The 26,765-nt window shown below is 42.2% G+C and overlaps 1 protein-coding gene across 1 annotated transcript in view; it reads left to right on the top strand.

Annotated features, from left to right (window-relative positions):
- The window catches only part of LOC149279307 (PH and SEC7 domain-containing protein 1-like), a 166,374-nt gene that overhangs the window by 11,890 nt on the left and 127,719 nt on the right, over window positions 1-26,765 (top strand). The window contains exons 5-8 of the mRNA XM_089501329.1: window positions 10,590-10,790; window positions 15,797-15,877; window positions 17,055-17,167; window positions 24,990-25,048. Coding sequence (XP_089357455.1) covers window positions 10,590-10,790; window positions 15,797-15,877; window positions 17,055-17,167; window positions 24,990-25,048 — 454 coding nt within the window. The remainder of the gene's footprint in view (window positions 1-10,589; window positions 10,791-15,796; window positions 15,878-17,054; window positions 17,168-24,989; window positions 25,049-26,765) is intronic.

Below are 26,765 nucleotides of genomic sequence, written 5' to 3'. Positions count from 1 at the left end.
TAAAAGGTCAATAAAAATAGCACATGTGCTATTTTTTATTGACCTTTTAATGGTTTTTAACTAGAAAGCTGAAAATAAATACGTTTTTTATGTGCTATTTTTATTGACCTTTTAATGGTTTTTAACATAGCGCAACCTCTAAATACAGGGATTGTAAGGTAGATAGGTGAGACAGTATCAAACTCACACTTTTATACAGCACTAATAAAGTGCTATATCCGTAGCTCGAAAGTGGCAAAGAAAGTCAGTCAAAGTACCGCAAAAAAGATCTCCATACATACATTTAATTCTGGCCTGTAGTTACATTGCATTTCTATTTGGTATACACTTTTTACCTAAGATACTGCACCATTTTAAGCTTGTTTTTTAGATTTTCACTGAAGAATATTAAAAGCCTCTTTACAGTCCATGTTGATGGGTTGGATTTGCCTCTTTCACTTGTGAGTGCAATATATCATTTCATCACTAACATTGGAAGTACAATCTACACTATATTGTGTTGTTTTCATTTTATTTTTCCCTATATATGTTCCTGCGCCCCATACATCCCTGGTTCATTTGCATTCTTACACTTTGAGGAAGAGTGTAGTTTGGGCAGCTGCGGTCCGATTAGGGAAGTATTTTCATATTTTGTTTTTCATTTGCACCTTACCTGAGTGACACGTGATTTTAGTTTTTTCGGTTCACGATATTTTCTGTAGTTACATAATAAATATGTTTACAGGACAGTTGTAAACAGCCAGCATAGAAGTCCCAGATGAAAAATACTCGAACAGTCCGTTGGCTGGTTATTTCCGGGTTCATGTGTGTGACGTCTCCAGAGGCGTATCTACTGAAAATAGCGCCTATGGCAAGCACTGAAATTGCGCCCCTGTCCAAATATCTAAAACGCATTTATTAGCCCCTGCTGCCCATATATATAAATATTAGTCCCTGCTGCTGATATATATATAAATATTTATATATATATATAAATATTAGACCCTGCTGCCGATAGCAGGTATAGATCAACACACAAACCCAGATCAATTGAAATTCACTTGTGATCTCAGCACTGAAGGTATATATCAAATAAACAGAATCAGACATACAAATCCTATATTTGCAGGTATACAATAATAATATATGAAACGTGGCATCGCAGGTATAGATCAAATAAATACATGCAGGTATTAATCAACTGAATAAGACATATTAACCCTGTATTTGCAGGTATACATAAATATATGGATCTATATAATAACACAAAAACCCAGCTTTGCAGGTATAGATCAATTGGAATTCACATAAAAACACAGCATTAAAAGGTATATTTAAAACCCCCTAAATTACAGACATAGATCACAGGTTGCACACCCCAAAGCCAGCCCTGGCGTCCACACTGCCCGCATAGAACCTGACCAGCACCCAAATTACACACACATAAGATTTGCCATCTTTGTCCCCAAATAGCCCAGCACAAGTCAACTTTGTCCCCAAACAGTCCGGCCTGTGCCATCTTTGTCCCATATACACCCTGCCTGTGCCATCTTTGCACATTAACTCATGCTCTCCCTCATTCAGACAATTCATCCACACATTAACTCATGGTCTCCCTCATTCAGACAATACATTCACATATCAACTCATGCTCTCCCTCATTCACTCAATGCATGCACACATTAATCCACTCTTCACTTATATCACTCTCTAACCCCTCTCCCTCCCTTATCACTCTCTAACCACTCTCCCTCCCTTATCACTCTCTAACCCCTCTCCTTCCCTTATCACTCTCTAACCCCTCTCCTTCCCTTATCACTCCCTAACACCTCTCCCTCCCTTATTACTCCCTAACCCCTCTCCCCCTTTGTAGTTCTCACCTTGAGGTCCAGCGACGGGAGCACAAGGCTTCTGCCTTCTTGCACTGCTGCGGTGCCCGCTGCTTCACTGCTGAGCGCCTTAATATGTAACGTCATATTGAGTTTGAAAGCCGCTCACTGGCGCCCCTTTCAAATGGCGCCTATGGCAGGAGCCATAGGTGCCATACCCTAGATACGCCTCTGGACGTCTCACACATACAGGATCTCCGGAGGTTCAAAAAGCAGTAGCTTTTCGCCTTCTAGATCGGCTTCATCAGGTGCACCTTTTGATGGAGGATGGTACTTCCCTTATATACATCATAGATTGAATTGAATATGTTAATTATATTAACCCTTTTGCGTATATATCAACCATAATATATAGAAAAATATATACACCTAAAAAAAGGTAGACATTTGTATTAAAAAAAAAAAATATATATATATATATAAGAAAGAAAAATATATGTATATATATAAGATAAACTTTTATTCTTACAAAAAGATTACAAATGTATAATTTATTGTATTTTAAATATGTGTAAATAATGTGTATATATATCTATGTATGGTAATAGCCTAATTTATTCCTAAAACTTTTAATATATTATTTTTATTGTACATACCAACAATATAAAACTATAAAATCCAGAAAAAAAACATATAATAACAATACATAAATAAAATATGAACCAATAAAATAGACCTAGAAAAAAAAATATATATATATGAATATCCTTATAAAATGTGTATATATATATATATATATATATATATGTATATATATATATATATATATATATATATATATATATACATATTTATACACTTAAACTTTCATAAAAAATTGAACAGATCAAAATCAATATTTAAACCACTGGGAACTAATGTTTGTAGGTCATAAACCCATTTAATTTCTTTTTTACCTATATTTTTACTTAAATTATCTCCCCTCCAATATTTAGTAATCTTTTCTATCCCAATAAAATCTAAATCCTAAACTGTCCACTAGCTGCCTGTCAAAGAGATTCATTGCTTGTTCTCTGGGCTCTGCTCATGCTGCTCAGTTATCCTGTTTGTTCTGGTTCTGACCTCGGCTACGTCTCATGGCTATCCTGACTTCACCAATCCTGGACCTCGGCTACGTCTCACGGCTATCCTGACTTCACCAATCCTCTACCTTGGCTACGTCTCACAGCTATCCTGACTTCACCAATCCTTGACCTTGGCTCCGTTTGTGGACTGCTGTACCCGTGTCCCAGACGCCTGTTCTGGTTCGTGTCTGGGTTCTGCACTGTGGATCCTCAGCTACTGATCCTGACCATTCCCGGCCGTTACAATAAGTATTTGATCCTATATCAATCAGCAAGATGTCTGGCTCCCAGGTATCTTTTATACAGGTAACAAGCTGAGATTAGCAGTACTGCTAATCTCAGCTTGTTACCTGTATAAAATGAATCACATTACATTGTGAAGGACTGAAATTCTGGAGCGCCCACAAGGTCCCCCTGCTCAAGAAAGCTCTGTAGTTTGCCAATGAACTGAGAACTGGGAGAACTGGGTGAAACCAAAATCAAGCTATTTGGCATCAACTCGCCTTGTTTGGAGGAGGAGGAATGCTGCCTATGACCCCAAGAACACCATCCCCACCATCAAACACGGAGGTGGAAACATTATGCATTTGGGGGTTTTTCTGCTAAGGGGACAGGACAATTTCACTGCATCAAAGGGACGATGGATGGGTCCATGTACTATCAAATCTTGGGTGAGAACCTCCTTCCCTCAGCCAGGGCATTGAAAATGGGTTGTGGATGCCAGCATGACAATGACCCAAAACACACGGCCAAGACAACAAAGGAGTGGCTCAAGAAAAAGTACATTAAGGTCCTGGAGTGGTTTAGCCAGTCTCCAGACCTTAATCCCATAGAAAATCTGTGGAGGGATCTGAAGGTTCGAGTTGTCAAACATCAGCCTCAAAACCTTAAAGGCTTGGAGAGGATCTGGAAAGAGGAGTGGGACAAATTCCCTCCTGAGATGTGTGCAACCTGGTGGCCAACTAGAAGAAATGCCTGACCTCTGTGATTGCCAAGAATGGCTTGCAAACAAATAGTAAGTCATGTTTTGCAAAGGGGTCAAATACTTACTTCACTGAGTAAAATGAAAATCAATTTATAACTTATTTGAAATGCCTTATTCTGGATATTTTTGTTGTTAGCCTGTCTCTCACTGTTAAAAATAAAATTACCAATAAAATTATAGACTGATCATGCTTTTGTCAGTGGGCAAACGTACAAAATCAGCAGGGGATCAAATATTTTTTTCCTTCACTGCATGTGGTGGGAGGAATGAATGGTAGAGAGGGGCTATTATGTGGAGTAAGCTACAGTAATTCAGCTCCTGACAATGGAGATAAATAAAAGTTCTCTTGAGTGACCCACTGGGGACCTTCAAGTGGCGTAGAGAATAAAGTGGCCTGGGAAATGACAGCTGCTCAATGGTAAGTTTTAGGTTCTTTCATCCCCAGAACTCCAAAAAACCTTGGGGCAAAAAGTGAATATATCTTGATACTCTAAATTTACCCTGTATTTGGGCTAATAACCTCTGGGGAACTGTAATCAGGATTGTCCTTAATATGTGTAAGATGTTAGGCAAAATCGTCATCTTTACAGCCGCTATGCGGCCCAACCAGGACAGTTCATATGAGTGTCATTAAGAATCCGCTTTCAGGTGTTCTTAATGTTATAGTCATGGATCTGGGAAAGACACAGCACAAGGTTTATACCCAAATAGGAGATATAATCTTTCCTCCATTCAAAGCCATAGTCTTTCTTGAGATGGTCAACATAGGTCTAGGTTGAGTGGCAACATTTGCATTTAACAGAGACTGAGTTTGTGGTACGACACTAGAGCATATTGTTGAAAGTGATGTAGAAGGGAAGGTAAGGAAGTGGACGGGTTTGTTATTGAAGCAAGAATATCATCAGCAAACAAACCTTAAATCGTGTTAGGGCCTGATTTAGTCTGGTATCCCGTAATAGAGGGGCCTGATCTGATTTTTGTTGCAAGAGGTTCCAGCACTAAGACTTATACAAGGGGTGACAGTGGGCATCCCTGCCGTGTCCCATTTGTTATCTAAAAAGGCGAGGAAAGACCGAGGCTTGAGAAAGGCTCATTGAGAGCTGAAACGTTGGACCTTCATCAAGCTAATAAACTTTATAAAAGAAGACCCGCTGAGTGCATCAACTTTATTTGCATGCTGTACATACTTCTTGGATTGTTAGCACCCGGGCATATTACACCTGCTTCCAGTCAAGTGAGTGCGTTACATACTATATCTTTTGATATATATATAATACCCCTAAACCCTTTAAGTGAATAGTATAAAAAATATGCACTATATGGTATTATATAAATCATGGATGTGGCCCTCTGGAACATAAAAAATATGTATGATAACTGTATCTCCTGATGACTGTAATGAGGGGATGTTTGCTGAATATAAATTGGGTCATTATTCAGCTGTGGCCCTTACAGCATAGAAGAAAATGTAAGTAAGATTGCAAAAATGTAATTGATCGTGGGTATCTGAAGGTCACACCAGGGGCCGGCTGAGCCAGGAGGCAATTGCCCCCCCCCCCAGGGCGCCCTAAATGTAAATTATTATTATTATTTATTGTTTTATAAAGCACCATCAAATTCATAGCACTGTACAATAGGTGGACAGGACATAACAAGTAGTATGTAACATAACGATTTACAGAGACAACAGGTGAGGAGGGACCTGCTCAAACTAGTTTACAATCCAGAGGCATTTAGGGTGTGTATTACACAATAGGTAAAAGTGCTGTTAGGGAGGGACCAGCCACACTAGTAAAAGTATTGCAGGAGAGGGACTAGGAAAGGTGAGCTAAAGGAATATGTTAAGGCGTTAAAGAAGTGGGTCTTCAGGGATTTTTTGAAGGAAAAAAGGCACGGAGAAAGACGGATAGACCGGGGAAGAGCATTCCAGAGGATTGGGGCAGCCCTTGAGAAATCTTGTAAGCGTCAATGAGAGCTAGAAATCAGAGGAGAGGATAGAAGGAGATCATTGGATGAGCGGAGAGACCGGTGTGGAGCGTATTTAGAGATGAGTGATGAGATGTAGGTAGGGGAACCGCTGTGGAGGGCTTTGAAAGTAAGAGTAAGGATTTAGAAATGAAACCTGAAGAGCACAGGAAGCCAGTGAAGAGACTGACAGAGGGGAGAGGTGTTGGTGGAGCGATGGGAGAGGAAAATAAGTCTGGCAGCAGCATTCATGGTGGATTGTAGAGGGGTGAGACGGTTAAGAGGGAGACCAGCTAAGACAGAGATACAATAATCAAGGCTGGAGATAATCCTGTGTTAGTAAGGGACGGATGTGGGCAATGTTTTTAAGATGGAGGCCGCAGCTTAGAGACAGACTGAATGTGGGGGGTGAACAAAATATCAGAGTCAAGGGTGACACCAAGACAGCGGGCATGAGGAGATGATAGCACCATTAACAATGTCGTAGGTGTCTGGTTACAGTCGTGTGCCAGGGTTGGAAATGTGAGCGTCGGGAAGAATGAGTAGTAACTGGGGCTACATCCTCAAGAACAGATGTGAGAGTGGAGTTATAGAGAACGGTAGCGTTGTTAGGGCACGACATTTTAGAGATAGGGGAGAGGAGAGGGAGTAAATTGGTTGAGAACTTCTGAAGGTTAATAGAGCTGAGGTCTCTGCTTAGGTGAGGATAGGGTGCAGGGCATTGAGTAGGAGGCAAGGTTAGAGAGCAGGAGAGGAAGTTGTGGTCAGAGAGGGGGAAAGGGGAATTAGAAAAGTTAGTGAGAGCACATGCTAGAAAAAATAAGGTCCAGAGTGTGACCATCATCATTAGTAGGGGGAGTTAATATGTTGTGTGAGATCAAAAGAGGAGGTAATAGAAATACATTTTGAAGCCATAGGACTTAATGGGGTGTCAACCTGGATGTTGAAGTCCCCAAGGATAACAGAAGGAATATCAGAAGAGAGAAAGAGAGGCAGCCATGAGGAGAAGTAGTCAAGAAAGAAGTTAGGGAATGAATGAGTAACTGTCAATGAGGGAATGAATGAGTATCTGTAAATCATTAGTATCTGTGAATGAGGGAATGAATATATGAATGAGGGAATTAATGTTTGTGAATGAGTAAATAAAGGAATGGATATGTGTGTGGTTGCATGTATGTGTAAGTGGGGGAAAGCATTGCACAGGGAGGGTGTTGGGCAGATGGTGTGAATTCAATCAAGGAGGGGCAGGCATTAATTCACCAGGGCGTGCTGGCTGGGGCCATCAATTCACCAGGGGGTGCTGGCTGGGGGCATCATATAAATCAATACTAAAGGGGGGGCTGGGTGGTGGAATGAATATAGAATGTGGGGCAAGCCTGGGGCAATATGCAAGGGCATTAAGGTGACCACATTGGCCATGTTTTCCAGGACAAATATAACTTTTACATTCTGCTGACCAGCCCAGATAAAATGCTGCCCTACAGTGTATGGGATGTATAGACTCATGGAAGAAACAAACTAGTCAGATATACATCCCCCATACTGCAGGGAATTATTTTATCTATGCTGGCCGTATCAATACACCAGGGCCATTACATAAATCAATGTTAAAGTGATGGGCATGCTGGGGGGGGATAAATACACATAGTGCTGGCAGGGGGTGGTACACAAGGGTGCAAAAACACAAAAGGGAGGGCCACCGACAAAGCAGTGTGGAATTTTTTTTGTTTTTATTGTTGTAGCTTAGCTTGTCTGGTGGGTGTCAGTGGCTGTCCTGTGTGTGTGTGTGTGTGTGTTTGGCTGTTGGTGTGGCAGAGCCTGCCCTGGTGTGTGTGTTTGGCTGTCGGTGTGGCAGAGCCTATCCTGGTGTGTTTGTGTTTAGGTTTTGGTGTGGCAGAGCCTGTCCTGGTGTGTGTGTCTGGCTGTCCTGGTGTGTGTGTCTGGCTTTCGGTGTGGGGGAGCCTGTCCTGGTGTGTGTCTGGCTGTCGGTGTGTGTACAAAAAACAAAAACAGTCTGCGCTTCTCACCTTAATAAAGTTGGCAACAAATATATAAACATAATATAAATGAGAGGTTTTGGTTATATGAATTGGCCAAAGCATAATTAAGCTCACTCGCCACGTCAATGCACACTCTCAATAGGGTGATAACCTACTCTCACCTCCCACATAGTGGGCACACAAAGCTGTTTCTCCTGCTACCAAAACTCTATTAATGTGTTGGGGAGGTGCAATTAAACATCCTCCCAATTAACCCCTGGACAGCAAGCTGATGAGGAGCCAACAACCTCAAATATGTGCAAACAGGGAAAAGAAAAAATGTTGGTGCGCTAAGCTAGTCTCAGGCTCAAATAATACAAATGTGTAATATGAGCATGTCTGTGTGGCAGATCCTGTCCTGATGTGTGTGTCTGGATGTCGGTGTGGCAGAGCCTGTCCTGGTGTGTGTGTTTGGGTGTCGATGTAACAGAGGCTGTCCTGGTGTGTGTTTGGGTGTCGATGTGGCAGAGCCTGTCCTGGTGTGTTTGGGTGACGTGTGGCAGAGCCTGTCCTGGTGTGTTTGGGTGATGTGTGGCAGAGCCTGTCCTGGTGTGTGTGTTTTTGGGTGTCATGAGGCAGAGCCTGTCCTGGTGTGTGGGTTTTTGAGTGTTGTGTGGAAGAGCCTGTCCTGGGGGTGTATGTGTGTGCCGGTGTGGCAGAACCTGTCCTGGTGTATGTTTGGGTGTGGCAGAGCCTGTCCTGGTGTGTGTATTTGGTCATCTGTTGTCTGGCACTTTACTTTCTGTAGGAATAAATTGAACAATTTAATTTTTACTTATCCAGAGATAAAACGCCCTCTGGAATTTGTAGTCACTTCAAAGGACAAAACTTTCTAGGCTTAGAGATCAGTGAGAGGAAAAGTAAAGGTTTTGTGTTATTTACTCTATGTCAAGCTGCATATCTTATTAAAAATAATTAGTGGCACGAAACTGTGGTTTCAGGCATCCCGTGCATGATGACTTTTTTAGTGTACTGATGTACTCCAAATCCCATCACATTACATCAACATGTGTTATAAAATCAGAAGAAGATGGGTATGGATTCGGTGGCGCAATGGGCTACCTGACTAGACTTGCCTCCCCAGGCCGTAGGCTGCCAGCCCTCCCCTGTATCCTACTGTGGGATAGCCTGATAAATATTTGGCAGGTACATTAGGACACTGTTTCTAAGTGTTTTTTATAAAACCAGAATTTCTAAAAGAAGAATGGCTTCACGTGGCATTTCTGTTATTACTCTATTAATCAATTTTTTACCCTTATTGTTTTCTATATACTGTATTTGCTCGAGTATTAAAATCGGGTTAATCTTATAATCAGACCTCAAATAGAGGTCTGACTATAAGACTAAGATCCAGATCCCCTGCAGCGCTGCAGGGGACCTGGATTGTCCTGTCTGGTAACCTCCGCTGCTGGTGCTTTTGACTCCCTGGTGTGTAGTCGGGGCAGTGGGTAGACATCTACGCGATCCGCATAGGCAACTTCCGCCGCAGCCGGAAAGGAGGTGCCGTTAGCAGCGGGGGTTATCTGCGTACATCGCGCATATACCCTCTGGCTGTCAGAGAATTCCCCGCAGCGGAATGCCCTTAATGCCACTCTGCCTCCAGATATGCGTTTTAACCCCTTTTATGCCACTCTGCCTCCAGAAATGCCTTTTAACCCTCTTTACACCACTCTGCCTCCTGAAATGCCTTATACCTCCCTATATGCCACTCTGCCCCATAATATGCCTTTTAACCCCCTAAATGCCAGAGTGGCATATAGGGGAATAAGGCATTTCTGGAGGCAGAGTGGCATATAGAGGGTTAAAAGGCATATCATGGGGCACAGTGGCATTTAGAGGGTAAAATGGCATATCATGGGGCACAGTGGCATATAGGGGTATAAGGCATTTCTGGGGAAATAAAAAGAAAAAAATATTTTTCTCAATCATAGCTTTTATTTAAAAAAAAGTTTACATGGTTTACATGAATTAACATTTACTAGTAAAAACTTTTTTCCTAAAGGGTCGTCTTATATTCAGGCTTTTACTTTTTTTCCTAAATTAATATTCAGATTTTGGGGGGTCATCTTATAATCAGGGTCATCTTATAATCGAGCAAATACGGTATTCTCTGTTTGTAAATGTGCTTCGGGTAGAACTGGAGAGCACACATACAGCTTTTCCAAAACTGCTATGGGCTGTTTTTTTACGGGCATTTGGTTGGACTTGCCTACTGGGCTGCATGTCGCCAACACTTCCCATCCTATACTCTACACGGACATTGTGTTTGTGTCGGAGCGTATATATATATATCAATAGTAGCAAAATGCTAAATAATAACAAAAATGCATAAAATACATCAGAACACCATACTGCATATAGTTTTTTTTGTTTATGAGATCCTTGTAAAGTGCTTCAGCTATAATTGTTTTTTTGTTTCATTAATCATTGTTTTAGATATGGGTTGTAGCACAGCTTGATGTGTTATGTGCAGAATTCTTATTTAAATTTTGATGGCCTGTATGTCACTCATGTGGAGGATTATATGATAATCTCAATATTTCAAATGAACTTTAGCAGATATCAGTCCTTACTTCAACAAATAAGGTTAACTGCTTTGTTTGAGCTTCTGCTTGGTATTTTTTATATCATTCTATTTCCTGATAGGTCTGTATTTCTTTTGCTTTAGTGAACCTCCCCTTGGCAACCTAGCCTCCGAGTCCAACTCTAAGATGGACAGCACGGAATGCCTGGCTCATGGAAGCACAGATACCTTATCTAATGGACATAAAGCGGACCAGGAAGCTGCAAAACGTCTGGCAAAGAGACTCTACAACCTGGATGGATTCAGGAAGGCAGATGTGGCAAGGCACTTGGGGAAGAAGTACGTGTGGGTATTGTAAGGACCATATTTACCAAAGACCTGTAATCTGTGGTGTAGTGGACTTTCTTGAATGTCATCATCAACCAGACACAGTTCAACAGTCCATTGCCAGTTTATGGTGACATTGCATGCTAATGATATGTTTTTCATTAAGCCTGACCATTCTTCATGCCGTACAAATACTTGTCTACATATTATATACATTGTGTGATTATTGAATTGCTCATGGGTAACTCAAGGTCACAGTTATGCAATTTGTCTCATCTTATTTCAAAAGGTGTTATACAAAGTATACATATTTGGAAATGTAGTCATAACCAAATAGGTAAGGTTTCCTGCTATACTATAAAGGGTGGGAATACATCAAGTAATAACCTCTAAAACTTAACCTAGAGCATCAGATTAAAGATGTAAAGCTCACCATGTAGGACAGCCACTGCAAGACTTAAGAAGTAAAATGCCAAGGCATGTGATAAACGGGTTTGCATAATATAGGGGCTTGCACTAATGGGGAAATTGGACAGAGTTGGAACTGAGGTACATACATTTCCTTTAGTAGCTATCATCCCAGGTATTCACTAACTGTTTGTGGGTTCCAATTCACCAGATAAACTTGATAAGGCACCATTGACCTTGCTGTAGTCAGTGATGTGGCCATTAATTCAGTTAACAGACACAGTGCAACGCAAATGTTTTGGTTGGTTTGTTCACTTTTTTAGGATGAGTTTTATTCTTTCTAAATAGTGATACTTTTGTTATTAATTTATTTACTCTCTCCGTTATCCAGTTGCATGTCATTGATCTGATGGCAGCAACCGAATGGTTTGCTGTCTCCCAGGGTTTGGCATGTTGCAGACAGAGTGGATAGATTATTGGGAGGGGCTGGTGAGGATCCAGCTGTTTTGGTGCACATTGGCACCAATGACATAGTAAGTGTCACGACCGCTGACACCACGGCACTCACCGCAGAAGTTCTTCCACCTGGAGTACCGTTCCCAAAGGAGACCCTCGTGAGCAGCAACCAGGACTTAGATGATCCCAACAGTGAGGAGGCCAGGTGTAGCAGATATAGTAGATATGAGTTGAGAATGCAAGTCAGCGTAGAACAGGATTCACAGATGAACTCAGCAATGCCGGGGTTAACAGAATCAGGATGGTCAGGATAGCCAGGTCGGTACACAAATCAGGTAGTCGTACAAGCCGGGGATCAAAACCAGAGCGGGTAGTCAGACGAGGCAGAGGTAGAAAATCAATAAGCAGAAGGGAAGTCAGGCAAGCAAATGGTCAAAATTACAGGAAACAAACTCACAGCAATACCTAAGCCCGAAGACTACAACAGGGTAACTAGAGAGAGCACTTCTGATTTTTAAATCCACTGCCTTCCCAAAGCTCCGCCCCTCAGATGACATCACTGCAGCAAGCCTCCTGCTCTGCCTAGCCGCGCCCCCTATGATGTCAGCAGGACCAGAGGAGGACCGTGCCCTGGTAAGTATAGATTTCTGAGACTGGCGGGTGCAAGCAGACGTGCAGATATTCTGAACTCCCTACTGAGATTATCTTTCAAACAAGTAGTTGAGGAACCAACTTGTAAGGAGGCCATATTGGATTTAGTGTTCACAAATGGAGATTTGTTAACGGATATTTCTGTAGGTGAAAGTTTGGGATCTAGTGATCATCAGTCTGTGTGGTTTAATATACAAACAGTGACCGAGTCACACCACACAAAAACAAGCGATTATTCTTGTGTGTTCAGCGATTATTCCCCTTTCCTGTGAATAGTGTACCCATGTAAACTATATATTGTTTTTTCAAGGAGAGATAGAACTTTCTTTTGATACCATAGTTGGATGATTAGCTGAAAATTCAGAATGAGAAATTTAGTAAAAACTAGCAAAAATTAGAAAAAAAGACCTTTTTTTTTTTTTAATTTTCCCTCTGAATCCTTACAAAATTATTTCAGAAATACCTAATTTATATAGATTTTGTATACTTTCCCAGCACTTTTAGGGAACATACTATAAGGTATACATTTTTTGTAGAATTTTATACAGCAATCGGCATTTAAAAATGTAACAGCTTTCCGGGTTTCATGCCAGAAGCTGTTACATTAGATCAGACAGCAGAAAGCCGGCGATGCTGGCTTCTGCTGTCAGGTGGGAGTCCAGGCTGTCAAACAACAGCCTGATCTCCCATTCAGCGGCAGGGATTTGTCCCTGCCACTGCAAGAAAGGCAGGACGTACCGGTATGTCAATAGGGGATTCTCGGGATGTGTTTTTTTGATGTACCGGTACGTCCATAGGGTCAGAAAATTGTATCAGGTTGGTCAGTAAGAGTAAAAAATCAAAGAAACCGCTGTGGTACTCTGCAGAAATGGTCAAAATCATAAAAGACAAGAAGTTAGCCTTTAGTAGATACAAAAATACTCAAAGTGAGGAAGATAGACAGATCTATAAAATTATGCAGAAAGAAGCAAAGAAAGTTATAAGAGCTTCCAAATCGCATGCCGAAAAGAGAATTGCTCTGTCAGTAAAAAAGAGAGATAAAGCATTTTTTAGACATATAAATGAGAAAAGGAAAGTAAAACAAGGATTAGTTAGATTAAAAACAAAAGGAATGTATGTAGAAGAGGATAAAGGTCTAGCTGACTGCCTCAATGAACATTTCTGTTCAGTTTTTACAAATGAAAATGAGGGAATGGGACCTCAGTTAATAAAAAAAAGACCTATGTCATTTGAAATATGTGAGTTTATCGAGGCGCAGGTTCTGCTTCGGTTGTCTAAGGTAAAGACAAATAAGTCGATGGGGCCTGATGGGATACACCCCATGTTTTTAAAAGAGCTTGGTGGTGTACTAGCAAAACCGATAACTGATTTATTTAACAAATCATTGGTAACGGGAGTCGTCCCAGGGGATTGGAAAGTAGCGAATGTTGTGCCCATTCACAAAAAAAAGGCAGTAGGGAGGAGTAGGGCAACTACAGGCCAGTTAGTCTAACATCTGTAGTGGGGAAATTAATGGAAACAACGTTAAAGGACAGGATTGTTGAACATCTGAAGTCACATGGTTTTCAAGACCAAAAACAACATGGGTTTACCTCAGGAAGATTTTTTTTTGATTGGGTGACTAAAGTAATTGATCAAGGTGGTGCAGTAGACATTGCATATTTGGATTTCAGTAAGGCCTTTGACACTGTGCCACATAGAAGACTTAGAAATAAACTGCAATCTCTGAGTTTAGATCTCAATGTTGTTGAATGGATTAGGGAGTGGCTGAGTGACAGAAAACAGAGGGTTGTAGTCAATGGCGTATATTCAGAGTAAGGTCTTGTTACCAGTGGGATAACTCAGGGATCTGTACATGGACCCATTCTCTTTAATATTTTATTAGTGATATTGCAGATGGTCTTAATGGAAAGGTATGTCTATTTGCTGATGACACAAACATTTGCAACAGGGTTGCTCCTGGAGGGAGAAGCCAAATGGCAAATTATTTAGGCAAACTGGAAAAAATGGTCAGAGTTGTGGATAAATGCAAAGTAATACATCTAAGGTATAAAAACCCAAGGGCAGAGCATAGAATATTTGATACTGTCCTAACCTCAACGTGTGAGGAAAGGTATTTAGGGGTAATAATTAAGGTAGGTAGACAATGCAGTAGAGCAGCAGGTAATGCTAGCAGCAGGGCTGATTCACGGCTCTGGTGGACCCTGGGCAAACAATATAGTAGTGGGCCCCCCTCCTGTCCTGTAGTGGGGGGGGGCAGGGACTGTAGTGGGGAGTACAGGGGCTGTAGGTGGGGGGACAGGGCTTGTAGTAGGGGGACAGACAGGGGGCTTGTATAGGGGGGCCCACTAGCCCTGTTCCCCCCACTACTAGTCTCAATTCCCCCCACAACAGCCACTGACACTGCTGAGGGAAAATTAATTCATTATAAAATTAAAAACAAAATTTATTTTAAAAAAAATATTCGAAGATGAACGCTGGACGTGCGGCCATTTCCATATTCCACTACCGCGGACCGCGGTCCACCGTCGCAGGTGATTAAAAGCGCATAGGGGGCCCCAAATAGGGTGACCACATTAGCAGAGATTACACACATAGTCACACAAACAGACAAACACAGTGACAAACACAGTGACACTAACAAGCACTGTGACAAACTGACAAACACAGTCACACACATAGTCAAACATACCTGGTGCTGGCTGCAGCTTACTCTGAGTTGGTGTAAAGGAGGAACTCAGCCTATCAGGAGAGGCTTCTGAACTTCACTCAGACTCCTCATTCCGGGACAAGGCATTGTCCCGGATTGAGGCTGCCCGGGATCCGGGACATAAACTCCCATTGTGGGACTGTCCCTGGCAATCCAGGACATGTGGTCAACCTAGCCCCAAACCGGCAGTATGACTACCATTGGGCCCCTGAAGGTTAGTGGGCCCTGTGCAAATTGCCATTTTGCCCACTGAATAAAGTGGCCTTGGCTAGCAGAATGCTTGGTTGTATAGCGAGGTATTGGCAGTAGAAAGAGCGAAGTGCTCATGCTGTTGTACAGATCACTGGTGAGACCTCACTTGGAGTATTGTGTACAGTATTGGAGACCGTATCTGCAGAAGGATATAGATATGTTGGAGAAAGTTCAGAGAAGGGCTACTAAAATGGTTCATGTATTACAGGATAAACCTTACCAGGACAGGTTAAAGGATCTTAACATATATATAGCCTGGAAGAAAGACGTGACAGGGGGCATATGATAGAAACATACTTAAAGGGAATCAACAAGATAAATGAAGGAAAGTACTCAGAGGTTGGGCAGACTGGGTGGGCATAATGGTTCTTATCTGCCATCACTTTCTATGTTTCTATATTTTTTATTTTTTTTCGGTTCAAATGATGCATTCTGACTTTTGTTGTGTTTGCATAGTAAACCTGTGTGTATGTGCTGTGTCCCTCCTGACATACAGTATGTGTCTTGTAGTCACAGGCCAATAATTATTTTTTCTATGTCTATGCAGCAATGAATTCAGTAAGATGGTCGCAGAGGAGTATCTGAAATTTTTTGTCTTTACTGGGATGTCTCTTGATCAAGCCCTCAGGTTAGAATTTTTAGATTTTGGTCCTTCCCATGTCAGTATCTTTATTTATACCAAAGTATATTGAAAATGAGGGGGGGGCTGTTACTTTTTATTCTTCTTGACTAAGCAAATTTCCCGCACATTACTACAAAAGGTCTTTGAGTTATACACAAAATGCAATTGAGCAATATGTTTCAGCATTACATTATATTTAAATGTGTGACTATTTTGTATATTGCTTTACCAGGGATTACTTTTCATATACTATGGCATGGTATTTAAATTCCACTCACTGAACACAAAACGTATGTACATAAACCTAAGGGAGTAATTGTACCTATGTTCTATTGGCACATGCAGAATTGTTAGCATTCATCTTTTTTGGAATGTATGTCAACTCCTTCTTGTCTCTTGTCCATTTAATAACTCTCAATCATGGACTGCATGCAATTCTTAATAGTTTTCTCAAATGAGCAGTGATAAATCTGCTGATGGCTTTATTTTACTTCCCCAGCCCCTATCTGTGACTCCTCAGTAGCACTGACTAGGGGCACAGTGCTGTGCATGCTCAATGAGGGGTGAACAGAGACAGATGACTCAATGCCATGAAAGATACCGGTTTTCCTGATCCAATTCACTATACCATCAAGAGTAGGACTGCAGATCTGTAGTCCAGTGTCTCAATCACACCACTGCACCCTGCCTGGATCCTCAACAAATTCCTCCCCACAATCTATATTTAAAAGAGTTAAATATGTTTCAGTTAAAGCATATGATATGAAAACTCATTGATCTTCATAAATCTTCAAGAATCATAATGTTTTAGAAATTACAGTACTTCAAAACTTGATTAGCTTCTTATTAATAATTGAAGGGAATTCTGTGTGCTCAAGGCAAACATACATACTTTTTTATTTTTTGGACATAGGAGAACAACCTACATATTCAACAGAATTACAAGCATGAATTTATAATCATGGGAAACTTTGGTTTTAGATTTGCTGGCTTTATAACTGCCATATCAAATGAAAGTGATGATCTATAAAGCTTCTATTTTACTATTGCAACCGTTAGATACACTAGCACACAGGTCTTTCTTCATTCCTTTCAGCTTTAATGTATTCATTAATGTGGTACTTTTAATACATAAATCATTAAAATCAAACCAGCTGAAAATGCATTTATTTTTCTGCCTTAGAATGTTTTTGAAAGAGCTTGCCCTTATGGGAGAGACACAAGAAAGAGAACGAATATTAGCCCACTTCTCTCAGCGGTACCACCAATGTAATGCCAACAGCATCACATCAGAAGGTGAGGAGGCAGTTTACAGACGATGGACGATTGTCACAATGTATTAGTGACAGTTTACGGCTAGCTTAAAAAGGCTGGGATTTTTTGCTCAAAAATTACATTAGGTCACAGGTTGTGTATTTCAATATGTGTAATTGCAATCCACATGTGTTAAACCAGGTTTAAGCCCTTTGCAGTTCAATTTTTATTTTTTTTCTCTGAGTCGATGAATTATGTCGAAGCGAGTCCCTCCCAGGTGGGTAAAGGGCCGCTTCATGGTACGGAAGAAATAAAAAGGAATAAAACATAAAAACAAAATACACGGTGCTTGCCAGGCAAAAGAAAAAGAAAAGAAAACACGTATAATGCCCTCTGCTTTATCGCAAAAGACGCCGACCGCGAAACATTAGTTCCCCCCACCCCCCACATTGTCACGGAGCCACCACATACTCCACACTTTAACATGGGAGTCCAAATGATTCGAGGCCTCATGAGCTGCATACTCATATTGTTCATTCTTTTCAATGAGAGAGATCAAGTCCTCCTTGGAGGGAATACGAGCCGATCTCCACAGTCTAGCTATCAGCGTTTTAGCCGCTATAAGCACGTGCATAACAAGCTTACGGGAGTCAATTTCCTGATACATGTGGGGAGCATATCTAACAAAGCTATTTTCGGATGAGGTAATACTCTGTGAGGGAGCAAACTATTAATGACATTGAAGACTACGGACCAGAAAGGCCGAAGTTTGACACAATCCCACCAGACATGGAGCATGGAACCAGGAGAGTTGTGGCAGCGCCAACACAAGGCTGAGGCATCTGAAAAGATGCGACCCAATCGGGAAGGAACCAGGTACCAACGGTAGAGAGCCTTCCTATTCACTTCCCAGTGCAATACACAGCGAGATACACCCTGTAAATTACGAAGGGCTTTGTTCCAGTCCTCCAGATCTAACGGCATGCCCAGCTCCTTTTCCCACTTTACCATATAAGATAGTTTGGATCCTGGGCCAAAAAACGTACGGTAACATATCGAGATGGTATGTCTCAGATAAGGGGCGGTAGAACAGTGCTTCATTAAGGGGTGAGTTTGAAGCACAGGTATACCAGTGGGCAACAGTTGAACTAGAATGTGTTTGATTCGAAGATAAAGAAACAAATCGCTGGGCGGTAGAGCATATTGGGCCTGGAGAACAGTGAAGGGGCGTAAGTTTAGTTTGTCATACAGATTATCAACCGAAACTATCCCCTTGTCCCTCCAACGGTTCAGGGACAGATTAGGTAAGAAGAAATGGAGAGAAGTGATCGGCATACGGAGCCTAACCCAGGGTGCATGTAAAACAGGCAACAATTTCCTGTCCCAAATACCGAAGGTATGTTGGAGAACAGGTCCTGGACAGGGAAGTTTAGGCCTCTCTCGCTTGTAACACCACAAGAGTTGACGATAATTATAAGGCAAAAGAAGGTCATTTTCCAAATCAACCCATTTTGGGGCGGCGTTCGCAAACACCGTCTGTAGGGCCTGGGTCAGTCTAGCGGCATCATGGTAATATAGCAAATTAGGGGCACCCATACCGCCGTGGAAAACAGGCATATAGAGAGTGCGCTTCGCAAATCTGGGCGGACGGTTCAACCAAATGTGTGCATTAAAGGTTCGCTGATGCAGTAACAGAAGATGTCGCAGAACCGGCAGTGGGATAGCACGAAACAAATAAAGGAGTTTGGGAAGACACATCATTTTAAGGGAGACAATACACCCCCACCACGAGACTTCAAATTTGCCCCACCTGCGTATATCTTTCGTTAAAGTGGCCCATAGTTTATTATAGTTATATTGTACTAAGGAGTGGACAGATTTTGTCAGATAAATGCCCAGATATAGGATCGAATCGGTATGCCATCAAAAGAGAAGGCTTCTTTAAGGGAGGCAATCACATCATGGGGGAAGCCTATAGGTAGCGTTTGCGTTTTAGTAGTATTGTTTTTATAATAAGAGCATCGACCATAGTCGTCTAACAGTTTCTGAAGGTGGGGGAGGGCTGCAGTCGGATTTGAAATGACCAAAAGAATATCATCGGCGAACAACCCCAGTTTGTGCTCGAGAGATGAAGAACAAAGGCCACGAATATCCAGGGAGTTCCTAATGGCAATGGCCAGGGGTTCCAGGGCAAGCACAAAAATGAAAGGAGACAGAGGGCACCCCTGTCTCATACCATTGGTAATGGGGAAAGGGGCGGAGTGGAACCCGGCATATGACACTGTAGCAGGAAGAGAAGAATAAAAGGCCAAGACAGCTCGAATAAAGGCTATAGGGAGTTTGTAGCGAAGGAGAACTTCCCGCATGTATGCCCAATTCAGGCGGTCGAAGGCCTTTTCGGCATCAAGGGAAAGTAATAGCATTGCGGCTTTGGAGTGTTGCACTCGTGAAAGAATGTTAATGAATCTACGAGTATTGTCCGGGGCCTGCCTCCCCATAACAAAGCCCACTTGGTCTGGGTCGATTATGGCCGGTAAGACCTGATTTAACCGGTTCGCTAATATTTTTGAATACAATTTAATGTCAGAATTAAGCAAAGAAATTGGCCGAAAGTTTTCACATTTCGTTGGCGATTTGCCTGGTTTGGGAATCGTTATAATATGGGCGTCTAAAAGCTTGGTTCGTACCGTGCCATGAGAGAAAATAAAGTTAAATAAGCAGGTAAGGTGAGGCGCTAAATGTGGACAAAGGCTCTTAAAGAAGATATTAGACAAGCCATTAGGACCTGGAGCCTTGCCAGCCTTGAGAGCTTTAATTGCAGTTTGAATCTCATCTAACGTTATCGGCTGTGATAAGAGATTTTGTTGGGCCTCCATCAGATGGCGCACCTTATGGGTATCTAAAAAGTTATTAATTTCTTCCCCCCTGGGTTGGTGCGTATCAGCATCCTGATTAAGGTTATATAGCGCGTGGTAATACGCAGCAAATTCCTCTACTATGGCTTTTGGATTGGCAACCTTATGTCCTGAATTATTGAGAACATAGGATATTGCGGATCGTGCTGCTTAAGTTTGCGAGCCAGCAGAGTATCAGCCTTATTACTTTTACGGTAAAATAGCTGTTTAGATTTCCGCAAGTTAAAAGCAGTGTGTTGTAGAAGATGCGCCCGTAGTTCCGAGCGAGCCTTGTGCAGTGCCTGCGCAGAAACAGTGGTAGGGTTGGCCTTATGCTGGGATTCCAGAGAGGTCAACTTATGCAGTAACATGAGGTAAGACTCCCTGCGCAAACGGGAGGTATGTTGTATGAAATGGCCTCGAATAAACGCCTTATAAGCAGACCAAACCGTCGGAACGTCTACCTCAGGGGTATAATTAATAGCGAAAAAATATTTAGTCGCCGTGACGAGGGTGGAGACAAGTTCCTTGTCATTAAGCAAAGATTCGTTTAAACACCATGTTCCGTATCCCCTAACCGCTGCCACCGAGGGCAAGTCCACAAACATCGGAGCGTGGTCCAACCACGTGATATCACCCACAACGACCGATTTGATATCTTGTAAAGTGAGCTTATCTACAAAAATAAAATTGATCCTGGAATAACTATTATGGGCCTCAGAAAAAAATGTGTAGTCCCTCTCTGTACCATGTAGGATGCGCCAAGAATCATATAACCCGTGCTGTAACAAGAGGTCCTGAAAACCCGAACATAATCTACGTAGGGGCGCACTTCGGGCCCTGGGAGCCGAAGAGGATGTATCCCACACTGGGTCTAAGGGGAGGTTAAAATCCCCACAGACCAATATGCGACCCTGTTGGACCTTAGATAATTTCTCAAAGCACATTGACAGGAACGGGAGTTGGTCAGCATTAGGCGCATATATACACGCCACGGTAACAACCTGTTGATTCAAGCGTCCCACAATAAAGAGAAATCTCCCTTGTGAGTCGGAAACCTTTTTAATCAATTCAAAAGGCCAATCTTTGTGGATAAGTATAGATACCCCTTTCGTAGTGCGTAGGGTATTGGCGAGAAAAAAAGGCCGGCGGGTGGATATTTGAGAAGTGAGTTTCCTGCAGGCATACGACAGCGGCACGGGCCTTGCGGGCCTCAGATAGTGCCAGTCGATGCTTATGAGGGCTATTTAGGCCTTTTACATTCATAGACATAACCTTAAGAATATCCGGAGCCATAATAGTTAACACTGAACGGACAGCGAATTATGTGTAATAGAAACATAAGAATAGGAGCTGGGAGCGGGGCATAACCGCAGGCACCGTGTAGAACAGAACATAGAAAATAAAAAAACAAAAAAAACCAGAACAACCAAACTAAAGCAGGTGGTAGCCACGTATGTGTTCTACATACAGCCCCCGTCACCGGAGAACAGGGCATTAGCCCCGGAGCGTGGCAGCCCATAATAGACGAGCACTAAGAGTGCGGTCGTCGTTCTATAACCCCCGAAGCAAACAGGGTGTATGTAATATAATGGACGCAGTGCTAGAGGTATAAATTGAAAAGGTAACAAAAGCTTTGTAAACCCCGTGCCCACCCGCTCAGCATAGAAAATAACTCACAATCGCATTAGAGAACTGTCCCAGTCCAATCAGGTGACCCATAGGGACCAACGGTTGCAGCAGAAGTCCCGTAAACGGTCATCCGTGAGGTGCAGCAACGTTCGGCGGTAAGAAAAAGGGCAGCGTGGGCGACCTATGGAGCCCATTCGCGCCGCATCTTGACCAGTCGTTTCTTGGCTGCAGGGAAAAAAGTGATGTGCTGAAATTCCTCCGGAATTTTCTGTTTCTGTCTCACGGCCCCCATGATGGCTTCCTTTGTTTTAAAAAAGTGCATCTGGACTATTGCATCTCTAGGGACTGAAGCAGGGAGGTCTGGTTTGTAGACGCCATGAATTCAGACGGGCTCACACGGAGTTCAACGGAGTTCCTCGTGTGGCAGTCGTTCCCGTGGAGGAGAGCAAAGAGCAGGCAGGAAAGTCTGGAAAAAAGTAAAGTACCAAAAAAAAATAATGTTGACATGATACTAAAGGGGGGGCTGGATGGCATAAGTATACAAGGTAGTAGGGGCAACAATACACAAGAGGGGGCTTGCTTGGGCATCACATAAGTCAATACTAGGGGGTGGTGGCTGGGGGTATAAATACACATTATGGGGCTGGCTGGAGGGCATAAATATACTTTGGGGCTGGTGGCATCAATACACAATGGGGGCAGCTGGCACCATCTCATGAATCAATACAAGCTGGGGGCATAAATATACATAGTGCTGGCTGTGTTGAAAATATATACCGTATTGGCTCGGATATAGGCCGCACCCGGATGTGCCAGCACCGGAAGTTGTATACGCGTATTGCGTAGATGTCCCCCGCCAGCCCCGCAAGACACCCGGGAGTCTGCTCCGGTAAGTCGGGGGGGGGCAGAGGTAAAACGCATCGTGCGGACGGTCCGCACGATGCGCTTAGACAACCTCCCGTGCCGGCCCCCCCCCCCATGGGAAGTGCTGGCAGGGGAGGCTGTCTGAGCGTATCGGGGAGTAGGATGCAGGTCCCCTGCACCGCTGCAGGGGATCTGTATCCTAACCCCGTTGCCTGCCCGGGCGTCGGGCGCTAGACCCCGAATATGACCGCACCCCCACTTTAAAGACTTAAAGTGGGGGGGAAAAGTGCGGCCTATATTTGAGCCAATACGGTATTTTTTTATTGTTGTAGCTTAGCCTGTCCGGATGTGGGTGGCAGAGCCTGTCCTGGTGTGTGTGTTTTGGGTGTCGTTGTGGCAGAGACTGTCCTGGTATGTGTGTCTTGGGTGTCGTTGTGACAGAGCCTCTTCTGGTGTGTATTTGGTCATCTGTTTCCTGGCACTTTACTAACTGTAGGAATAAATTGAACTATTTAATTTTTACTTATTCAGACATAAAACGCATCCCGTGATGACTTTTACTTTAGTGTACTGATGTACTCCCCATCACATGAGATTTTATCCTATATTATCTGCCTAGCACTGATGACATCTTTATCCAGTAAACATGGATGCCGAGGTGTCTATTTATTTCACATTTTGTAGTGATGCCAACTGTGCCTCAACATTATCTTATCAACTACCTATAGCTTGAAATTTTATTAGTGATTGCTATTTGAAAATATTATTTTTTATTGTTGTAGTTCAGCCTGTCTGGATTTGGGTGGCAGAGCCTGTCCTGGTGTGTGTGTTTGGGTGTCGGTGTGGCAAAGCCTGTCCTGGTGTGTGTGTCTGGGTGTCAGTGCGACAGAGTTTGTCCTAGTGTGTGTGTTTGGGTGTCAGTACGACAGAGCCTGTCCTGGTGTGTGTGTTTGGGTGTCGGTGTGGCAGAGCTTGTCCTGGTGTGTGTGTCTGGGTGTCGTTTTGGCAGAGCCTGTCCTGGTGTGTTTGTGCCTGGGTGTTGGTGTGGTAGAGCCTGTCCTGGTGTGTGTGTGTGTCGGTGTAGCAGAGCCTGGCCTGGTGTGTGTGTGTCTGGGTGTCGGTGTGGCAGAGCCTGTCCGGGTGTGTGGGTGTGTTTGGGTGTTGGTGTGGCACAGCCTGTCCTGGTGTGTGTGTCTGGATGTTGGTGTGGCAAAGCCTGTCCTGCTGTGTGTGTTTGGGTGTCGGTGCGGCAGAGCCTGTCCTAGTGTGTGCGTATCTGGGCGTCAGTGCAAGAGAGCTTGTCCTGGTGTGTGTTTGGGTGTCGGTGCGGCAGAGCTTGTCCTGGTGTGTGTGTTTGGGTGTCTGGGTGGCAAAGCCTTCCTGCTGTGTGTGTTTGGGTGTCGGTGCGGCAGAGCCTGTCCTGGTGTGAGTGTGTTTGTGTGTTGGTGTGACAGAGCCTGTCCTGTTGTGTATTTGGTCATCTGTTTCCTGGCACTTTACTTACTGTAGGAATAAATTGAACTATTTAATTTTTACTTATCCAGAGATAAAACGCATCCCGTGTATGATGATTTTTACGTTAGTGTACTGATGTACTCCCCATCACATAAGATTTCATCCTATATTATCTGCCTAGCACTGGTGACATCTTTATCCAGTAAACATGGATGCCGAGGTGTCTATTTATTTCCTTAAAAAGGCCCACCCAAAACCTCAGCACCAGGCCAATGATGCTCTTGATCCGGCCCTGATCATAGGGAAAACATATCGACTTTGTAGTGATGCCAACTGTGCCTCACCATTATCTTATCAGCAATCTATAGCTTGAAATTTTGTCAGTGATTGCTATTTCTATCATTCATTGACCTTACTTTTGTTATTGGTAACTGGTTATCACTGTGTGATTATGATGGTGTAATATTATTTACAGAAAGGAGCACAAACAAGAATGTAAAAGAACTAAAAAGTATTACCCCTGCAAAATATTAATTTACAATTTATTGTCTCATTGTTTTTGAATAACACTTTTTTAATACTGCATCCCTTACAGAGTTAAGTTATTTTATCCAGAAGCAGTGCTTTACAATCTGAATATTTTTTCATGTTAATATGAGTAACACTTCTCAAGAGTCAGTTTTTTAAGCTGTCATCTCTTTTCTTTACCTTCTTATAGATCCATTTAATTAATGCACTTTCTCTCTGAGATATAAACACACCCGAGTATGTATGTATGAAATCATTATCTTCCTTGTTTTTGTGAACTCACAACTAAAGAAAAAATGTAATGTTTTTTTGCTACCCTAAAATGTATAATTTCTATGTATCATTTACATGCTGTTTACTGATCATTTGATAAGTTATTTTAGAGCCAACATCTAATGTTGGTTTGGTAATGTTGATGTTACATGATGCATGTTGTAATAGGACATGTAGATGTTTCCTTTGTGCCTCACCTGTTACTCTTTTACTTGTAGATGGGGTTCATACCCTGACATGTGCACTGATGCTCTTAAACACTGACCTGCATGGCCACGTATGTATAATTGTAAATTTAAAAACTTTGTTGTGAAATGCTATGTTGTGCATGTTAGGTTAATACTGTTTTCAGGTTTGACCTATAGACATCTTTTTTTATTCCAATCATAATGGGGCTTTTATTGGGAAAAGCAAAAATCTGTTAAAAAAAAGAGCAATCTTTTGTACCTGCTCCTGTGGTTAGAGACAATCATTTTGTCTCTGAACTCATAGAGGGCCTGTGGTTAAGATGCCCTATATCCATAGAGAAATATAATACTACCATAAGCAATGAGTGAGATATAGGATGACAGCTCCCCTCATCCTGAGAAAGTACTTTGTAGCAAAAAACAAAAATAATTTTTAAAGTGTGGAGGTGCTTTACTAACTACTTAGTAGATGCAATGTTTGAAGTCAAATATCCTTCTGATATCACTGACTTTGAGTTGGTGAATTTCTATACATAGCTCAACATCATTACATCCAATACAAAACCAGTTTTCACTGAGTATATTTGTTCAGAGATCTTATTTAATCCTTACAAATATTTTGATGGAAGGCTTATCTTCAAAGATGATCATGTAAAAAGTATTAATAAAAGTTTTGCATATTATCATAATATACCGTTGCATATACTGTAGTGTCACGTTAGCCGTTACCAAATGGGCACCCAGCAAGTAATTGAGCTCCAAGCTAAGGGTCAATAACTGCAAACATGATCTCCTACTTAGCAAATGAAATAACCAGACCACGGCAGGGTATCTGTGCTGAGCAGTTCCAGAGTCTGGTGCCCAGCTAGCCAAGCCTCCAGCGGCGCATCACAGGTACGTCTGCAGCAGCCCTTATGTAGAATGTTCTAGCCGGCAATGGGTCCCGGCAACGTGACAAGTAGTAGTTTAATTTACGGATTTTTGTCACAACTGAAATAAAACCATGAGGGTGGATCTGAAAAACAGTTAGATCTTGCATTATTTTTTCAAATGTTCTATTTGTAAATCATTATTTCTTTGTTCTGATATACCATACATTTCTGCCTAAGGCATTAAAAGATTTCATGAAATTTGTAACACCGGTTCCTATAGTCTTATGCTGAAGAATCCATTGCAATCTCCCTGAGATCCCAAAATGCTCTTAGTAAAACTGCTTTTGTATGGATTAGCGTACACCTTTTTTAATCTATCACCCAGAGCCTTTACTACAGCTTTTGTTGCCTGGGGCATGGCCCTTTGTCCTTCCCCATTCTCATGTCATATTTGCTTTGAGACTTGGAGAAGATGGAAGCTTAAGGAGGCATTGCACTGGATAGCTAAAACCCCCTCACCTTACTGTGCACTGGAGAGCCCTGTGGAAGTTAACATCCTGATTTTTATCTCTGCAAATTCTTATTTGCTGATTTTTCTCAAACCATCTATTTGCCCTAAACTATCTCCCAATGCATCCATCTTATTCTTTTATGACCCATTATGTCTGCTATCAGAAGATTTTACAACATATATTCTAATATGTAACGTATGCCTCATCCCCTCAGAAAGTCTAGAAAGAAAACAATGTAAGCTGTGCTTCTTAACAACCAAGTAGTTAAACTCTTAACTGTTGCACACATTTTACAGTGGCTTACTTGTTAATTGGCGACACTTGAAAACACAGCTTGTATGTTTTTACAGCTAAGAAAAAGGGATATTCTGGCAAATCAAGTTGTCTTGACGAATTTCAAATAGTCTGATTATTATAAATTA

The sequence above is a fragment of the Sceloporus occidentalis genome, unplaced genomic scaffold (genome assembly GCF_023333645.1).
Source record: "Sceloporus occidentalis isolate IW3139 unplaced genomic scaffold, rSceOcc1.0.p SCAF_172, whole genome shotgun sequence".
NCBI lineage: Eukaryota > Metazoa > Chordata > Lepidosauria > Squamata > Phrynosomatidae > Sceloporus > Sceloporus occidentalis.
The sequence above is the reverse complement of the archived record's forward strand: the minus strand, read 5'-3'. Positions and strand labels throughout refer to the sequence as shown.